Source organism: Xiphophorus maculatus, chromosome 23 (genome assembly GCF_002775205.1).
Source record: "Xiphophorus maculatus strain JP 163 A chromosome 23, X_maculatus-5.0-male, whole genome shotgun sequence".
NCBI lineage: Eukaryota > Metazoa > Chordata > Actinopteri > Cyprinodontiformes > Poeciliidae > Xiphophorus > Xiphophorus maculatus.
The window spans coordinates 30141789-30157948 of record NC_036465.1 but is presented as its reverse complement, the minus strand read 5'-3'; the positions used below and the strand labels follow the sequence as shown (position 1 = coordinate 30157948).

At 42.1% G+C, this 16160-nt stretch overlaps 2 protein-coding genes across 5 annotated transcripts; both read right to left on the bottom strand.

Annotated features, from left to right (window-relative positions):
- Nucleotides 1-188: 188 nt before the first annotated feature.
- sil1 (SIL1 nucleotide exchange factor) lies at nt 189-5375 on the bottom strand. 3 transcript variants are annotated; one of them, XM_023328138.1, is made up of 12 exons: nt 5182-5375; nt 4953-5047; nt 3078-3228; nt 2643-2748; nt 2463-2547; nt 2300-2386; nt 2077-2172; nt 1884-2005; nt 1683-1779; nt 1449-1613; nt 1031-1195; nt 189-923 (listed from the first exon to the last, which is right to left on the bottom strand). In XM_023328138.1, the coding sequence occupies exons 2-12, from the start codon at nt 5040-5042 to the stop codon at nt 726-728; spliced, it is 1362 nt and encodes a 453-aa protein (XP_023183906.1). In that variant the 5' UTR covers nt 5043-5047; nt 5182-5375; the 3' UTR covers nt 189-725. The 3 variants fall into 3 exon arrangements, with proteins under 3 accessions (XP_023183906.1, XP_023183907.1, XP_023183905.1); XM_023328139.1 differs by having other exon boundaries at nt 5291-5370; XM_023328137.1 differs by having other exon boundaries at nt 4953-5375.
- Nucleotides 5376-6241: 866 nt separating this feature from the next.
- Nucleotides 6242-14998, bottom strand: LOC102217701 (protein Spindly-like). Of its 2 annotated transcripts, XM_023328263.1 has the most exons (15): nt 14731-14997; nt 13985-14029; nt 13669-13830; nt 12742-12918; nt 12462-12656; nt 12235-12375; nt 11342-11440; nt 10783-10893; nt 10566-10706; nt 9575-9681; nt 9038-9158; nt 8432-8498; nt 8163-8345; nt 7943-8018; nt 6242-6596 (listed from the first exon to the last, which is right to left on the bottom strand). In XM_023328263.1, the coding sequence occupies exons 3-15, from the start codon at nt 13828-13830 to the stop codon at nt 6461-6463; spliced, it is 1716 nt and encodes a 571-aa protein (XP_023184031.1). In that variant the 5' UTR covers nt 13985-14029; nt 14731-14997; the 3' UTR covers nt 6242-6460. The 2 variants fall into 2 exon arrangements, with proteins under 2 accessions (XP_023184031.1, XP_014327980.1); XM_014472494.2 differs by lacking the exon at nt 13985-14029 and having other exon boundaries at nt 6461-6596; nt 14731-14998.
- Between the last annotated feature and the right edge of the window lie 1162 nt (nt 14999-16160).

The following is a 16160-nucleotide window of genomic DNA, read 5'->3' as shown; positions in this document are numbered from 1 at the left end:
CCAACACAACAAACTTCTCTACAAGGCTGGTAGCACGAACATAAATCACTAAATAAATCAATGTTTTATCTACTGGTAAGAAACAGGTCAAGCCAATTATAAAGCCTCACACCAAAACAGGCTACTGCCAAATCCAGACATCTCCACTGCTTTACACCGTGCACTGCAAAAATGGCAAAAGCACAACATTAGTGTTTAAACTTTTTATTTATTTTTTTAAATAAAAATAAATATTTTCCATAAGACACTTCAGTTACCAACAGACGAGTCCTCATTATTTTTTGGTTCTGAAACAGATTTCAGAGTGCAATATCACCATCCAGAGAGAAACTTGAGGTAGAACCTCTTGGTCTTGGTGGAGGAAGATGGATGGATGCTCTGGTACGTCTGGGTGGCCCAGCAACACCTGGGACCAACGGATACAAAGCAGGTAACTGAGGTTCTAATGTCATGGTTGGACCGGTCTGTTTAGATCCTCATCAGCCAGGACACATGTTGGAACAGGAGCTCTGTCTGATTACAGCAGCAGACTCATAGGATTGAGCTCCTGCTGGGTCTAAAATGTATGAACTGGACCATTTTACACTGCCATACAGAATGCATCCCAGACAGGAACATTTCCTCTTCGATCTGCATCCACAGATCATGTTTAAAAACCTGTTAAGGATGTTAGACTCCAGGACTGGTTGTTTACTGTTTACTTTCCTCTCAGCAGGAAGTGCTGGTCATTTCACTTTGACCTGCAGAGAGTCTATAAGCTCCACCATCTCTGTGAAGTAGCTGGTCTCTTCTCCTAGGATCATTTCTGACTGGATCAGTTCTGAGTACTGCAGTCTGAGGGTGAGCAGAGAACCCAGAAGAGCACCGTCTGAGCGGTACTGATCCAGACACACAGGAGTCATGGCCAACAGCGCCCGCAGAGCCTGCAAACAAGATGGTACCAAATAAGCACACACTTCCTCTGGTTGTACTGGATCTGTTAGTTGAAGCTGCAGAGGGACAGAGTGGAGGCTGGGGGTCGTCGGCCCACCTTCTCCCTGTAGTCATGCTCAGTAGACTGGAGCAGCTGTGGCACCAGAGAGCACCAGCCCTCCTCCATCAGCTCCTCCTGCAGGGACACCTGGGAGTACTGACGCAGCCGCTCGGCATGGGCCGGGTCCTGGACCGGGTCCAGGCCGGCCTGGGAGATCAGCTCCTGGTGGAGCAGGACACAGAGACCAGATTCAGCCACTCCACCATTCCAGTGCTATTTTTAAATTAAAAACTACTAGTTTTGTGGGGTCTTTGTAGAAACATGTGCAAACCCCTTCATTTAACCCCTTCAAAAATCTGCATACAGAAGAAAAATATCAAGCAGACTGACTGGACACAATAATTTTTATTCCTCATAGAACTTAAAGCTGCACTAGGTGACAGTGCTTATTAAAAGATGACTAGTTGGTTTGTACCTTCTCGCTGATCATGTCGTACAGCATGGTGACTATTCGTGTTCGCAGGATTCCTCCAGCGTCTGCCCTAAAGAGCTCCGATAGAATCTGCAGCCCGCCGTGGGACAGGAAGTGGCGCTGTGCGTAGGGGAAGTGACGCAGGAGGCAAGCCAGAGCAAACAGGACCTAAAATCACAGAACCATAAATTTAAATGTTCTCTGTTTGGACGGCGGGCTGTACAGACAGGAAGCTACCTTCTTCTTGACGTTGAGCGGCTGAGTGGTGGCCAGCGTTGTTAAAAGGGTCTGCAGAGCCCCCCCCTCCACTGCTTGGACCTGGACCACCGGGTTACTGCAGGACCAACACAGATGCATCAAAGAAACAAGCTGAACACAAATTTGTCCTAAGATGTGCTGAGAATGGAGGTGTGAGTCTGGCTCAGTGCCGACACGTACCTGGCCACAGCGGAGCCCAGGACCAGCGCAGAGTTCTCCTGGAATCGGACATCAGAGCTGTTCAGACCCTGCAGGATGAAGCTCAGGCCCCCCATCACACACAGGGTTTGAGCATTATCCACCTAAAACACACACCAACATGCAGGTTGACATGATAACATGCAGTGAGTTTGTGGGGAATGTGCCGTGCTACCTGATGCACCAGGTACTCCAGCTCCTGCAGGATGCTCAGCCTCTGCTCCATAGTGGAGTTGCTGCTGTTGAACTGATCCAACAGGCGCCTCATGATCTGCAAACACAGGAAAAAGCATGAGATCAAGGGAACAAACTGATCCATCATCTGATCTCCAGCTGGGAGCCAGCGAGAGAGAGCAAGACTTCCAGGAGTGAACAGGAAGGCTGACAACAGAGTGTACCTGGACATCCGTCTCTACCAGCAGGTCCAGGTCAGCCATCTCCTTCTTTAACTCGTCCAGCGGCCGGAACCTGGATGGCGCCGAGTCCTGCAGACACAGTGAGGGTTGGGACGGTGCTGAGCAGAACCCGGTCAGTACAGAGCGTTCTGCAGCGCCTCACTACCTGACTGCTCTGGTCCTCCTTGAGCTTCTTCATGGCACGTTTCAGCTCATCGGGATCAATGGAGGACCGGCTCTTTTCCTCTTCCCTGCCACCACAGAATGACCATTTCTATCCTTTGACCACTGCTCTTCAACCTTGAGGAAATGATTCCTGATTGCATATGTGCTAGCAGGAACCCACCTGTGCTGCTGGGTCCAGTACTTGAGCTGTTCCTCCCCCAGCCTGACCTCCCTCTCACCGGTTTGCAGGTTCAGCCTCACATGGGAGCCTGCTGGGACGGCCTGGTCTGGGTTTTCACACACACACCCCCACACACACACACACAACGTTACGACTCGGTGGCCATCGATCAAGCAGACACAGACAGAGTCGTCTATGTTTGTATGGACGGTTGACATTTACGAGAAGGAAATGAATGCTTGGATGGTCAAAGACCAAATATAATATAATAATCTATATTTTAGGTTATGCTTTCTGATTTTCCTGCATAATTAACAGCATCTCATTATTCTTTGTACAAATATTAAGTTATTTTTGAGGTATGTGCAAATGGCGTTTTAAAGCGTGCTTCACCACAACGAGCTAAAAGCAGCTGAACAGACCTGGTTACTTCACCTGGTTTCAGTGTTTGCCACTGTTCATTAGGCTGAACAACCTCAAAAACTCCATCATCATCATCATCATCATTATCAACCGTCACCACCTCCTCTTCATCAACACCCCGTCCTCCTTCAGTGTTCTCCACCACGGTTAAGGCACCTTCAGACTGCAGACACAGGAAATAAATGTAAAATCATCATTTAGTAATACCCAATGATATCTGAATAAATAATCTTAAAAAATGTACTTATTGTGGCATTTAAGATAATAGAACTCATTTTGGTAATCCCAAGTGAACAAAAACAGGAACCACTCAATCTGATTTCATGTTAGATATGGGGAGAAAGGTTTCAATGTCTTTTTTTACAATAAATTTCTTATTTCATTCATATGTGAAACGGTTTAAATTTATTCTGCAGTTTATTCTCCAGCTTATTCCTGTACTTCTCCTTGCTGTCAGTAATCTTGACTTTGAGCTGCTTCTGTATTCTCCTCAACAAATCTCTGTCTCGTTCCCTAAATGCTCTTTTTTTTTCCTGTTTAAAAGTTCATTTAGGTCACTGGTGATCTAGGATTTGTTATTTGAGAAGCATCCCACTGTTCTGGTGGGGATGGTGCTGTCCACACAGAAGTACATGTAGTCAGTCACACACAGTCTTGGCATTGATGTCATCTCCATGTGGCTGGCAGAGAGTAGTCCAATCAGTTGCTTCAAAACAACCCTGGAGGGTCTCTCCTGCTTCCTGTGACCACTTCTTAACATCCATCTTCCTAACAGGTAGTCTCTTCACCAGGGGTTTGTATTCAGAGCAGGGAAAAACAAGATTATGGTTCGATTTCCCCAGAGGAGGTCTTGGTTTGGAGATGCATCCTTGACAGTAGTATAAAACAAATCCAAAATCTTGTTTTCCCGGGTGGAGCAGCTGACAAGCTGGTGAAACGTTGGCAGTGTAGAAGAGAATGAGGCATGACTAAAAACACCACATATAGCAACAAATGCATTGGGGTGTTGTGTCTGTATCTTAGCAACAACAGAACGAATGACATCACATGCATTATCAGCAACAGCTGAAGGTACACAAAAAAAGGTGGGATGTAAACAACTGCCAAAATAACACTGGTGAATTCTTTTGGTAAATATGGATGGCAAGAGTTCAATGTCTGGACTGCAGAGACGAGGCTTCACAGTAACATGTCCTGGATGACACAAGCACTGCTAATCCACCTTTCTTTTCCTGCTGCTCTTTAAATTTGTCTGCTGGTGTAGTCAGGAATCCTGGCAGAGGGACGTTGGAGTTGGTGATATAATCCTGCAGCCCTTGTCAGTAAACGATATTATACTGCATTCTTTCTGAGTCTCTGTCAGGGTTTGAAGTTCATTCATCTTGTTAGTTAACGATCTCACGTTGCCCGTTATGATGGATGGGAGAGATGGTTTGAACTTCCTCCTCTCTCTCCCCACCACGCCTCCTTTTCAACAACTCTGAGATTTCTGGCTTCAGTTGTGGAATTATTCCAGTTGTTCCAATGTTAATCAATTGCTGTAAGCCACCCTGTTGTTATGGTTACGCATCATAACAAAATAGCCAAGTATAAAAACGACTGGCAAAAATCAGTCCGGCTACGCCGCATCCAAATCAAGAAAGAACGGTTGTCCAAAAAAAAAGCTATTTTCCCCAAGAAACACAGAAATGAAAGTTTGAAAAAAAAATCTCAGTGAAAGTACAGAGCTTCTCCAACATGCCGAACTGAGCGGAGCAATTCTAGAAATATATTATGTAAAGCAATTTCTGAAATTCTGTTTAGTTTGGTTTTTACCCGAGTGAACAGTTCTACACTGTAACCTGGAGAGGTTCGTGATATTTCAGAAACTGATTGGTTAAAACTCACCTTCTGGCTGAGAGAGCAGTGCAGCTGCAGCAGAACCAGGAACAAGCAGCTGAGAGTAGCTCCTCCAAAGTAACAGAAAATCAGCCTCATAATGACTGGAACAGGAAACATCAGGACAGTGAGCCGAGAGACACGTGAAACACGTCGGACTGTTCCCACGTTGTTTTAATGTGGGCAGAAAGCTGACAGTGGAGTTAGTTCAGCTTTCAGCTCCTCATGCTGGACCAACCTGGAAAGACTCGAGGCTCCACGGTGGTTTCCTACCCAGGCTGGCCTCGCGAGCAGCTTTCTCGAACACCGACTAGGGAAATGTGACGCAGACGTTACTCTGAACTCACCTGCTGAACAGAGTCGTGTATCATCCACCTGTCACCACGTAAACATCAACACAGCTGTCTCACATTCGCCGGAATGATTCCAGTGCTCTCATTGGTCCACGTAGTTTAAACGCATCCTCTCTTCAGTTGTTCAGCAGTAAGGCTACTTCATGGTGCCCCCTGCCGGCTTGGAGCGTTATTTCGGCAAATAAAAATGTCAGTAGGAGCCCTGGGTGGATTCAGTTGAAACGCTCGCAGTAGGCAGGAATCTCGGTCTCGGGCCATTTGTCTTCCTTAGGAACGGACTGGGACAATGTTCCAGAACAGGAACTGTAAGCTAAATGTAATCCACTTTAACTCAGGTCAGATTGTTGCTCCTGTTGTCCCCATATACACTAAGTGTGTACCTGATCTTCTCCAGCATCACGAGACTTTAGACGACAAAACTCACAGTTTATTCTAATACAGAGGACGATTTCCAGAGAAAACAGAAGCAAGTTGATTTCAGTTCAATATCAACTGATTTAAACAGAAACATTGTACTAAAATAATTGCCTAAGTCATTTTTTGCCAAAAGATTATTTAGGCAAAAAAAAAAAAATCACTTTTGGCAAAAAATGACGTAGGCCATTATTTTAGGATGGTGACGATTTGAACTATTCTCAGAGTTCAGGCCCGTCCCAGCAAGGCAACTTCAGTGATCCACTATTGATAAAAACAAGAGATCAAACACTGGATCATTCCAGAAGCGTACAGATGGCTACAAAAAGAGTGTAGCTTCTATTGCTGAGATCTATTTAAGAAAATCTTGTTCATTTAGAAACGAATTGTCTGGATGTCAAGTTTTCAAAGTCACAGTGAAAGTGGAAAAAAGATTTTATAAATATCTAACGGTTCCATGTGTTATAATAGAGCCAAAGGAGTTCCCTGTGTCCACGAAAGAGTGATGCAAGCCAAAGTGTTAACACCTGCCACAGTGTTAGAAGTTGTAATTTCTTTAATATGTAAACACAGCGCTAACAAAACACGTTCAGTAAAGTTCTGGAAAACATGGTTATAACTTAGGAACAGAAATATCCGACAAACATTTTAGAGCCTCCCCAGAGTTCCACTATTACACACACACACACACACGCACGCACGCACGCACGCACGCACGCACATCCATGTTTAATGGGGTGATGGAGACATCTACTGCTGGGCGCATTGGTTCTCCATGGTGTTATTAGAAGTGACGTAGATCACCTCTGTTTTTGGTTTCTTTCTCCTCATTTCCTGGTTCTGCTGATTGTTCTTTGTCTCTTCCTTCTGGTCAGTTACAGGCCAGCTGACGGTCAACCATAAAAAACACACAGAAATACAGATTATTAGTCACTCAACAGGACAATGTTTGCAGCATGGTGTGTTTGGTTTAATGTGTGGATTGTGTGGGGAGTGGGAGAGGGGTTCAGAATCATCACCGCCCCTTACAGGTGCCATTTTTATTCACATACATTTCTTTGATCTATTTGTCTTAGTTGTGGGATCTGACCAAAATTTTAATTGAATTAATTGCAGGTGTGTTTTCTGCTGGGTGAAACACCTAAGGGATCCTTCAGATGTATTTTATGAACTGCAGCCTTTTTCTGGTTTCTATCAACTACAATGTCACAAGAATTTACCCAAGAAGGGATGAAAAAAAAACCAGATCCAGACTAGAAATATGTCATTTGACCCAATTACATTATGTCATGCCATACACTTAAGAAATCATCATAATAGTGGCCTATTTATACACCTTTGGGATTGATTGTTTAAACATTCCCAATAGAAATGGAGAAAAGTAAAGAAAATTACAATCATGGGGAACTTTTAGGGTTTATACATTCAAAGCTGCAAATGTTCCATACTGGTTTTTAAAAAGGTTTTTATTAATCTAACTTGCTCTCTGTGATTTTACTAACATTGGAGGATAAATCATAACATATGAAGGCAATTACAATATTTACTCCCCTGGAATGAATATGAAAAGCACATTTGTCATTTGATAAATTCACTCTCTCCCATAATCTGAAGTTTTTAGAAACTGAACCAAAAACAAATGTCTTTCTGATTTCCTCGTCTATTCCAGCCTGCTTTAAATAAAGACGCACCAATTTGATATTGAAAAATATTCTAGATCAGGTATATGCAACAATGTGCCAGACCTATAAGGGTAGATCTATCCAGTCTTATTCTATGCTTTGTACTCTGAGTGACTTCATGGGTTGTTATCTATTTTACATTACATGTAGAATTCCTAGTTTCACTTTCTGAACCATCTGAAGATTTATTGTAGTTTATTTCTACCTGTTTCACCAAGACAGTCAGACCATCATTATTGTCAGTTTCAGATTCTTTATTATACATTTTCTATTGGCTGTTCTACTCCTAAATGCACTGACTAAACAAATGAAAGTGGTTTTAACATGTTTTGACCAAACTTGTGAAATTATTGGTGTATTTTAGTGTGCTTTGCTGGCATAGAGTATCTAAATAACTGTAGAATTCAGTACATTTTGTCTGTGTTGAAAAAAATAAAGGTTTAAAGTTCCTCTGTACCGGGTCGTATTGGCCGGTGCATCCGCAGCTCCCAGCAGCAGTAGAAACCTGAGTTGTGGCTCTAAGCTGATGTTGTATGATGACAGTACTGACCTGGGACTGGGGATCACATCAGGCTGATCAGAGCTGATCTTCACACACTTGGCAGGTTTCAGCTCAGGCTCAGGCGCTGGAACATAGAGGAAACCATGAGCAGCTGCAACACATGATGGCCTGAGCTCCACATGCTGGTTACACTCTCCTCTCTAGGTGTGTTTGGGGGATGGAAGGCGACACGGTTCACCTCTGACCCTCCCTTCACTTCACCACATACCTTGAGCAGCAGCTGTTATCTCTGCAGGGCTGTTTTCATCTTCACGGCCCAATTTCGTATTGTCCGTCTCCTCAATCTCCACGGCAACAACCTGCTCTCCGTGAACGTTCCCATCAGGTTCAGGCTTCACATCGACAGGAAGCTTTTCCTTTCTTTTCCTCTGGATAGGGTTCTTCTTCACCTCTGCAGAGATTCCAGGCAGCAGCAGTGTTACGGAGCAGCAGACAGCAGACAGCAAGCTAACAGAGGCTGGAGGTTTGCTTCACTACCTTTGGGTTCATATTTCTGCTGAAGCTCCTCGACACGCAGCTGCAGTTTGATCTTGTCACTCTGAGCCTGCAGGAACAGAAACTCAGACATCCTAAAGGCGTCGCAGCCTGAGGAGAAGATTTGTTCTCCTCAGATTATACACTGAAGGGCTGGGCGAAACGGACGGAAACTTTTATCACAATATGTCATAGTACTATTGTTATAACTACTTATTACTCCTTTTTTAAGCTAATTTTATGTGACTGAATGGTACAGCTGTCAAAGTTCCACAAACACAAGTACTGCTCTTGAAAAAAAATTGTAATCCATTTATTTAGGACATTAGTCATATGAAGAAGTTTGATTTGTATCACTAAACTGCTCAAAGTAACTGCATTTAATTATATTTTCAAATGTATTGACACTCTCAATTTAAAAACAGTGGGAAAAATGTAGTAAAATTAACAACCCCAACAATATGGACAGTATTAGGCAATTTTAGACATTAACTGAAATTTATAGTGACAGCAATAAATCAAAATTCTTCTCATGATAAGAAATGTATCACTGTAAATGATAAATGATACAATAAATCCCCACCACTGACTGAACCAGCCACCCTCTACCTGTTTGAGCAGCCGCTCAGACGTAAACAGCTTCCTCTCCAGCTCCAGAGCTCTCTGGCTCTCTGACAGAGACTTCATCCTCTGCAAGGACAGCTCATCTCCCAGCCGCTCGGCATCCTTACTGAGCACACACACACACACACACGCACACACACACACACACACACACGTTAGAACAAAGCTCTTTCAGTGGGTTAAATTGGGACAGTGTTCCTCTTCTTTTGAAACTGCCAAATATCCATAAATTTTCATAATCCTATATTTGCAGCATAATTATTAGGGATGCACAGATATGAACATTTGGGTCAGAATTATTAGCTGAACATCTGATAATCCTCTGCTGGATCATTATCACTGAACTGACAACAAGATGAAAATAAACAGAAGTTGTGAACATTGGCCCAGCTTTACTTCATACCAATATGTTAAAAATGACTCATGTTGTTTAATAGTGACACGTTTACAGACTAAATTTAATTTCAGTCTGTAAACATCCAACATTGTAATGAAGATGATGATGACGAAGGCTGAACTCACACAGAGTTGTTGAGCTTGAGTTGGAGCAGGTCAGTGTAGTACGTTTCATCCTGACCACCGACTGATTCTGCTTGGACGGGATTGGCTGGTTGAGACTTCAGCAACGTCTATACACACACACACACACACACAATATAAATATAAGTTTTTAGTAAATAAAGCCAAAGTAATCATTATCAATACAAATTCCTTTGTACAAATATTCACATCTCTTCCTTATCCAGGAGGTTTACTCTGTCACAGTTGCAGTTCAGGGACAGGAGCTTTACAGCTTTACTGACCACTTAAAGTTGCTCTCAAACATCAGTGTCGTAGCGTTAGCACAGCTAACATGAGGCATCCTTCAGCATTTCAATTATTCCTTGTCCGTCTGCCTCATATGGAAGAGGACTAGGTGCCACACCATTCTCTCTCCAGCCCCAGAATTTTTACTTTAAAATTAAAAAAGAAAATCACTTGAACCTGGCATGTTTTTTTTTTAGAAAGTCAAACTCCTGTTTTGTTTTTTCCTGTGGCCCTGAATCCTTTGTGAATTCTCTGTCACTGTTTTGGTCAGGTGGGCGGCAACAAGGAGGGGAGGGGCTCAGTGTCTTTGTTGTTGCAGCACTGCAGCCCGAAGAAGTGCGACAGTTTGGGCAGATGTGAATTAATCAGTTTATATCGAATTATTCTTTTAATTAAGTTTTTGGAATTGATTATGTTGAAATGTTGATAATCCAAGTTAAATGTAAAGGCAACGTTTAACTAGTAGTGGTTGTCACTACATAAACCAGGCATCTGCAGCTGTACTTGCAGTCAAAAACATTTTTTACATAGTTTTGACTTGAGGTGCTGAATACTGATCCACCCCACACTTTTCAGACTTATTTGTAAAAAGAAAAATATATACCACTAACAGTTTTTGTCAGCTCTACTTTGTGTGTTAACAAATTAAAATTTTCCTGTTGATGTTTCTAGTTGGAATTTGAACAGGTTGAAGCTCTGTGCTCACCTCCATCTTCTCCAGCCTCTGTAGTTTGGTCATCAGACTCTGGATCTCGGCGTTCTTCTCCGACAGCATGGACTGCAGCCTCTCCAGCTGAGCAGGGTCGGCCCTGGAGCCTTGCAGCTGCATCAGAGTGGCGATCTGGACCTGCACACCACCTTCACGGTCATTCCGGGAAACGCACCAGCAGCTCTACCCAGCTGTCCTCTGTCACACACTCTACCTTCATGCGCTGCATCTGCTGCTTACTGAAGGTGTGCATTTTCTGCAGCGACTGATGCTGCACCTTCATGCTGATGAGCTGTCTCTCCATTGCAGCTCTCTTATCCTCCAGCTGGAAAACAACAGACATACTTCGGCTGAGGAGCTTTAGTTTTTTATTTTAGTGCCATTTTATAGCACAATTAAGCAACTATGTTGCCTTCAGTTGCTGTAAGATACTGCACATGTCAAATTTGACTTCCTCATTTAAAGTCCATGAAATTGGGCCTTTGTCTCTTTAAAACCTTCTGGCCTCTCTAAAGCTCTGCCATTTTGTGATGACAAAATGGCTCCTCTATTAACCCTTTAATAATGGTTTTACCAGCGTTGTCATGGAGATTAAAGGATTTCTGAAACATGCATGAAAGAATCAAGGCAACACTGCAGGTATGTGCTTGATGAGGGAATAGCATTACAACATATCATTGATTTTACATGATACTGGCCCTTTAAAAGTTTGCTCAAGATTCCCATGATACTTGAACAGAAACACAGCGAGTGTGTGCCATCTCTGTATTTACCTCAGCAAACAGAGAATTGCCCCGGCTGTTTGGGTCCTGGGCCTGCTGAAGAACCTGATCCAACTGGATCTGCAGATCCCGGTTTAGTTCTCGAGATTTCTGTTTAAAAACAAAGCAGACATCTGAGTGAGAGACAGAAACTGATTCCCACTGCTTTACGTCTCATCACATCAAGCTGACAGATCCAGAACAGAAACACTTTTTGTTGGATGTTTACTAGAGACGCTTCAATCTGTAATACTGTATTAATATCTGTATCGCTCCTGATATTGAAAAAAATTCTCTTTCGGTTATCAGTGACAACGTGCTTGATCAACAATGGCAGATCTATTCTGATTCTATGCTTCATGCTCTGAGTGATGTCATGCTTTATTATTTATTTTACATTACATTTAACATTTCTACTTTTACATTCTGAACCATCTGACATAAAGTTTGTTGTAGTTCATTTTTACATGTTTGGCCAAAGTAGTCAACCTATTGATTTTGTCTGTTTCAGATTCTTTATTATTTATTTTACACTCAATGCTATACTCCTAATTGCACTGACTGAACAAAGGAAAGTTGATTTTGCATGTTTGACCAAGCTTGTGAATTTATAGATGTATTTAAATGTGCTGTACTGGTGCAGTTAACAAATTAATTTGTAATTCAGTACATTTACGCATGTGTTTAAAAAAAGAGAAATCTTTTAATTAATTCAGCTATAGTTCTGTATTGGATTGATATAGACTGATACTACGCCTCAGATATCTGTATCGGTTCTGGAAGTGAAAGTAGTGGATCGGTGCATCCCCACCTTTTATACCAGATTCTGTTTTCCCTTTAAGGTTTAAAACTCAGAGTCCGTTGGACCTAAGGAAGAGAGCAGATGAGCCAGGCAGCCAGGTTACCTCCAGGGCGTTGAACCAGGACACGGCTTCCCTCTCCCTCTCCTCGGTGAGGCGCTCCACCTGTCTCTGCAGATGGCTGTTGCTCAGCTCCAGCTGCTGCCCTCTGTAGCGACTCTCCTGCAGGGTCTGCTCCAGCTCCACCTGGACCAGCAGGAGTCCGTCTCAGGCTCGGTACCGACCAGCAGAACCCGCGCTCCACTGTCCAGATGAGCCTCACCGAGCCTCACCTTAGCGCTCTCCAGCTCCATGGTCTTCAGCTGCACCTCCATCATCTCCATCGTCATGGAGCTCTGGGTGTTTTCGTTCAGCGCGTGCAGCTCCTCCATCTTGCTGCTCAGCATCTCGGCCTGCACCTCCAGCTTATGCTTCAGCTGCTTTTCACTCAGCTGGAACTCCTCCACAGCAGACTGCAGCGTCAGGATCTGCACACAGTGGTTAAGACTCAGATCTCCCATGTCTCCCCTGGGCCTGTAGAGCAGGAGTGTGTGATGGTTTGCTCTGGCCTACCTTGTTCTGGTGCTCAGTCAGAGCCACGCTGTGGCTCCTCTCCAGATGTTCCTGATGTTCCTGAAGCTGCTGTTTCTGCAGGTTCTTCATGCTCTCGTATTCCGACTGCAAAGACTCCAGCATCCGGGTCTTCAGCTCCACCTCCTTCTGCAGGGAGTACTTGTCCTGCTCCAGAGCCTAGGGCACACACAGCTGCTCACAACAGAGCTGAGAGGTGGAAACTGTGTCCTACATTTTGGCTATTACTGCAACTCTCTCACAAAAAGTGAAATCAGGGCAACAACTAAAAATTATTTTAGAAATCCATTACTGAGATGATTCATCACATAAAATATTTGCTACATTTGGCAGATTTTTAAGCCTGTTTTATACAATATTGGAAATACATTAAAACAATTCAGTTCCGTTTTAAATAAGAAAATTAACATTTTATTGCAGAAAACACATTGACACAATATTTCAGTTTATGCTTGATTATTTGCATTTTATATTTTTACAATTTATAGCATTTTATATTTTATTTTATCTACTACTACTACTCAGTGGTAGTTGTTATTGTGTCTTGTCTCTATGCTGTAACTGCGAAGTAATTTCCCTGCTGGGATGAATAAAGTACTTCTATTCTATTCTATTGTAGATTTTTTTTTTTGATTAACCGACTAATAATTGGATAGCAAAATTGGTTTAATAGGAGATGTTTCTTTTGTTTTTACAGAATTTAAAGCAGGTGAAGCTTAATTATTAATAGATCAATAGATCGATTAATAGATAGCAAAATAATTGGATGATGATCATTTTAATAACAGATTAACCACAATTAATTTGATTAATCACTTCAACTCTAGTTAAAATATCTTAAATCTACATTTTCCGATGCAGACATCCCAGACTTCAGATTGTGTTTTTGGAAAGGACCCAGCTCCACACCTCCAGAGCGTTGGTCATCTCCACCCTCTGCTCCTCCAACCGCTCCTGGAGCTCGTCCTGCTGCTTCAGCAGGTCCAGACCTGCCTGGGCGGCCCGACGGGCCTGCTCCTCGCTCTGCTTCAGCTGGCTACGCAGCAGCTCATTCTCCTCCTCTGGAGGCATCTGAGAGGATAGAGGAAAAACACTGGGTTAGTTCAGCAGTGGTGTCATTATTATCCCGTCTTTGGCATCCACATTTCACGTATTCTCATCAATTCACAGAATGTTTTCCAGCAGGCCTGAGGATCGAGAGTCTTTTTGACAAATATGAGCTGACCTTGGTTTTCCAGCAGTGGTTTTGGCCTTGGAAGCGTCAGAGAATCTGTTTCAAAAGTACAAACATTTATCCTTTCAATTAATGTCTTAGATACATATTTAAAGTAAGGTAAAGAAATATCACATAGCTCATAAACGAACATTTATTTTATTCCTTTAGACCAAATCAAACTAAATGGAGCTCTATTTATGAATGGTTACATTCATAGATGCATTTCTTGTCCATATTGTTTGATTCCTTCTTGGAGATATTAAGCTATTACAATTATTTTTACTTTACTGAATATGAGAATATAGACTTCTTTTGTTTATTGGTCTGTGTTACTAAGGAGATGTGACATTTTATTTGACCGTCTGTTGTATGTGTTGTATGATATATCAATTTGCGGAACTTTATTTCAAAACAGTCAGTAACAGACTTTTTCCTGTGGCAGCCATGGGCGGACTCACAGACAGTAACAAACCTGGTTTATTCAGTTTACCATGGAAATATTACTGAATCCTCAGGAAGCTTTATGAACCCATTCAGCAATAATTAAGCGTATAAAAATGTCAGCCGCCGAAAGAAAGCAACCCTTTCGAGTAAGACAGTAAACACTGTCTGTTTCCGCCAGCTGTTGTCGGTTAACGTTTATCTTCTTTTTAAACTGGTAGCAGTTTCAATATGACAAATACATTGAGCATTATTATTCACTGAGTACAAAAACATCTGCTATAACATATATATATTTTTAAAAAGCACTGTACCTTCTCCACAAACCTATCGTCCGTCTCAACGCGCCGCAGTTTGAATCGAGTTCCGGTGAGTTATCGCGACATTTTGATTCAAAACAAACCAAACGCGATTAACTTTTGCCACAGCGACCTCTAACGGTCAATTTTCCGTTCCATCAGCGTTTATGTAAATAATTAAAAACAAATCCCAATCCTATGTTGTTACGTTTAGTCCAAAATATCATGTATAATTAATAAAGGTACTCGAAGGCTTTGCCCCCATTGGACAAGCATTCAACTAACGTTTTGATATCGTTTTCTATTTTTTTTCTCTGCTGTGTTGTGTCTGTCCACTTTCCTCTTTTTTTACCATTTATATTTTAATAATTTCGCTATTGTATTTTATTCCTTTTCTTACTGTGAAGAACCTTGTGACTTATAACTATAAAACGTATTTAAACATTTAGACAGACAAGTATTTTAGATAACTTTGCTGCAATACCTGAAGAATGGACAAAAATTGTACCAGCACCTTGTGAATGAAGATCAAAAATCAAGAAACCCCACACTTACCAAAATCATAGAGAGAACTTCTAAGCATATCTTAAATCATATTTCAAAATACACTTTGAAATTACAAGGGAGAAAATAAGTATTAAACATGGCAAAAATGTTCCAATAGTGTTGAGAAGAAATCCAGAGCAGATGTAAGTATTGGATCAAAAAGATCAACACATAAATAGGTCTGTAAATGAAGTTTTATAACTCTGTGAAACGACACAGGGGAGAAGTATTTAACATATGAAGTACAGAAGCTGCAAATAGTGAGATCAGGCATTTAAATACTGGCAATATAGTCTGGTCAGTGGTCAGGTGAGACAGGGGTTTAACTCTCTGTAACACACACCAGGCTTCCAACTAGTCTAAAATAACCCACAGTGGCAGCATGTTGGAGAAACTTTAGAACTTTAGGTCTGATTTGTACTTTTTCTAGACTTGTGCTCATAATTATGGGTTGAAATATTGAATGTGTGGACAATTATTTCACACGGTTTTGGATGCTGGAAGGATTTCTGCTTTTACTGTTTTTATTTTGGGACAGTTATGATGCATAACAGTGGCAACAAGGTTTTATTTGAACAACTGAGAGCAGGCGATGGCATCCTCAAAAATAAAATACCAGAACCATTCATACTGGACAAAGGTCATATCCCCAACTCCGACATCTCTGTGCTCGGCTTTCTAACCGCGCGGCCTGGCAGATTTAAAGTAGGAAAAGCAAATGAGTTGGACCAGCAGTCATCCAGTCATGTTGCGGGGGAATGTTGCCTCTGCTACATGGAAATTGAGTTGTTACCATATCTCAGTCAGAGGTCTCTTCAGATTAATGGCAACACTGATTGTTGCAGGAGATTCTTCCTGCCCACAGCTTCACCATCCATTTGAATATACTTGAGTGAGAT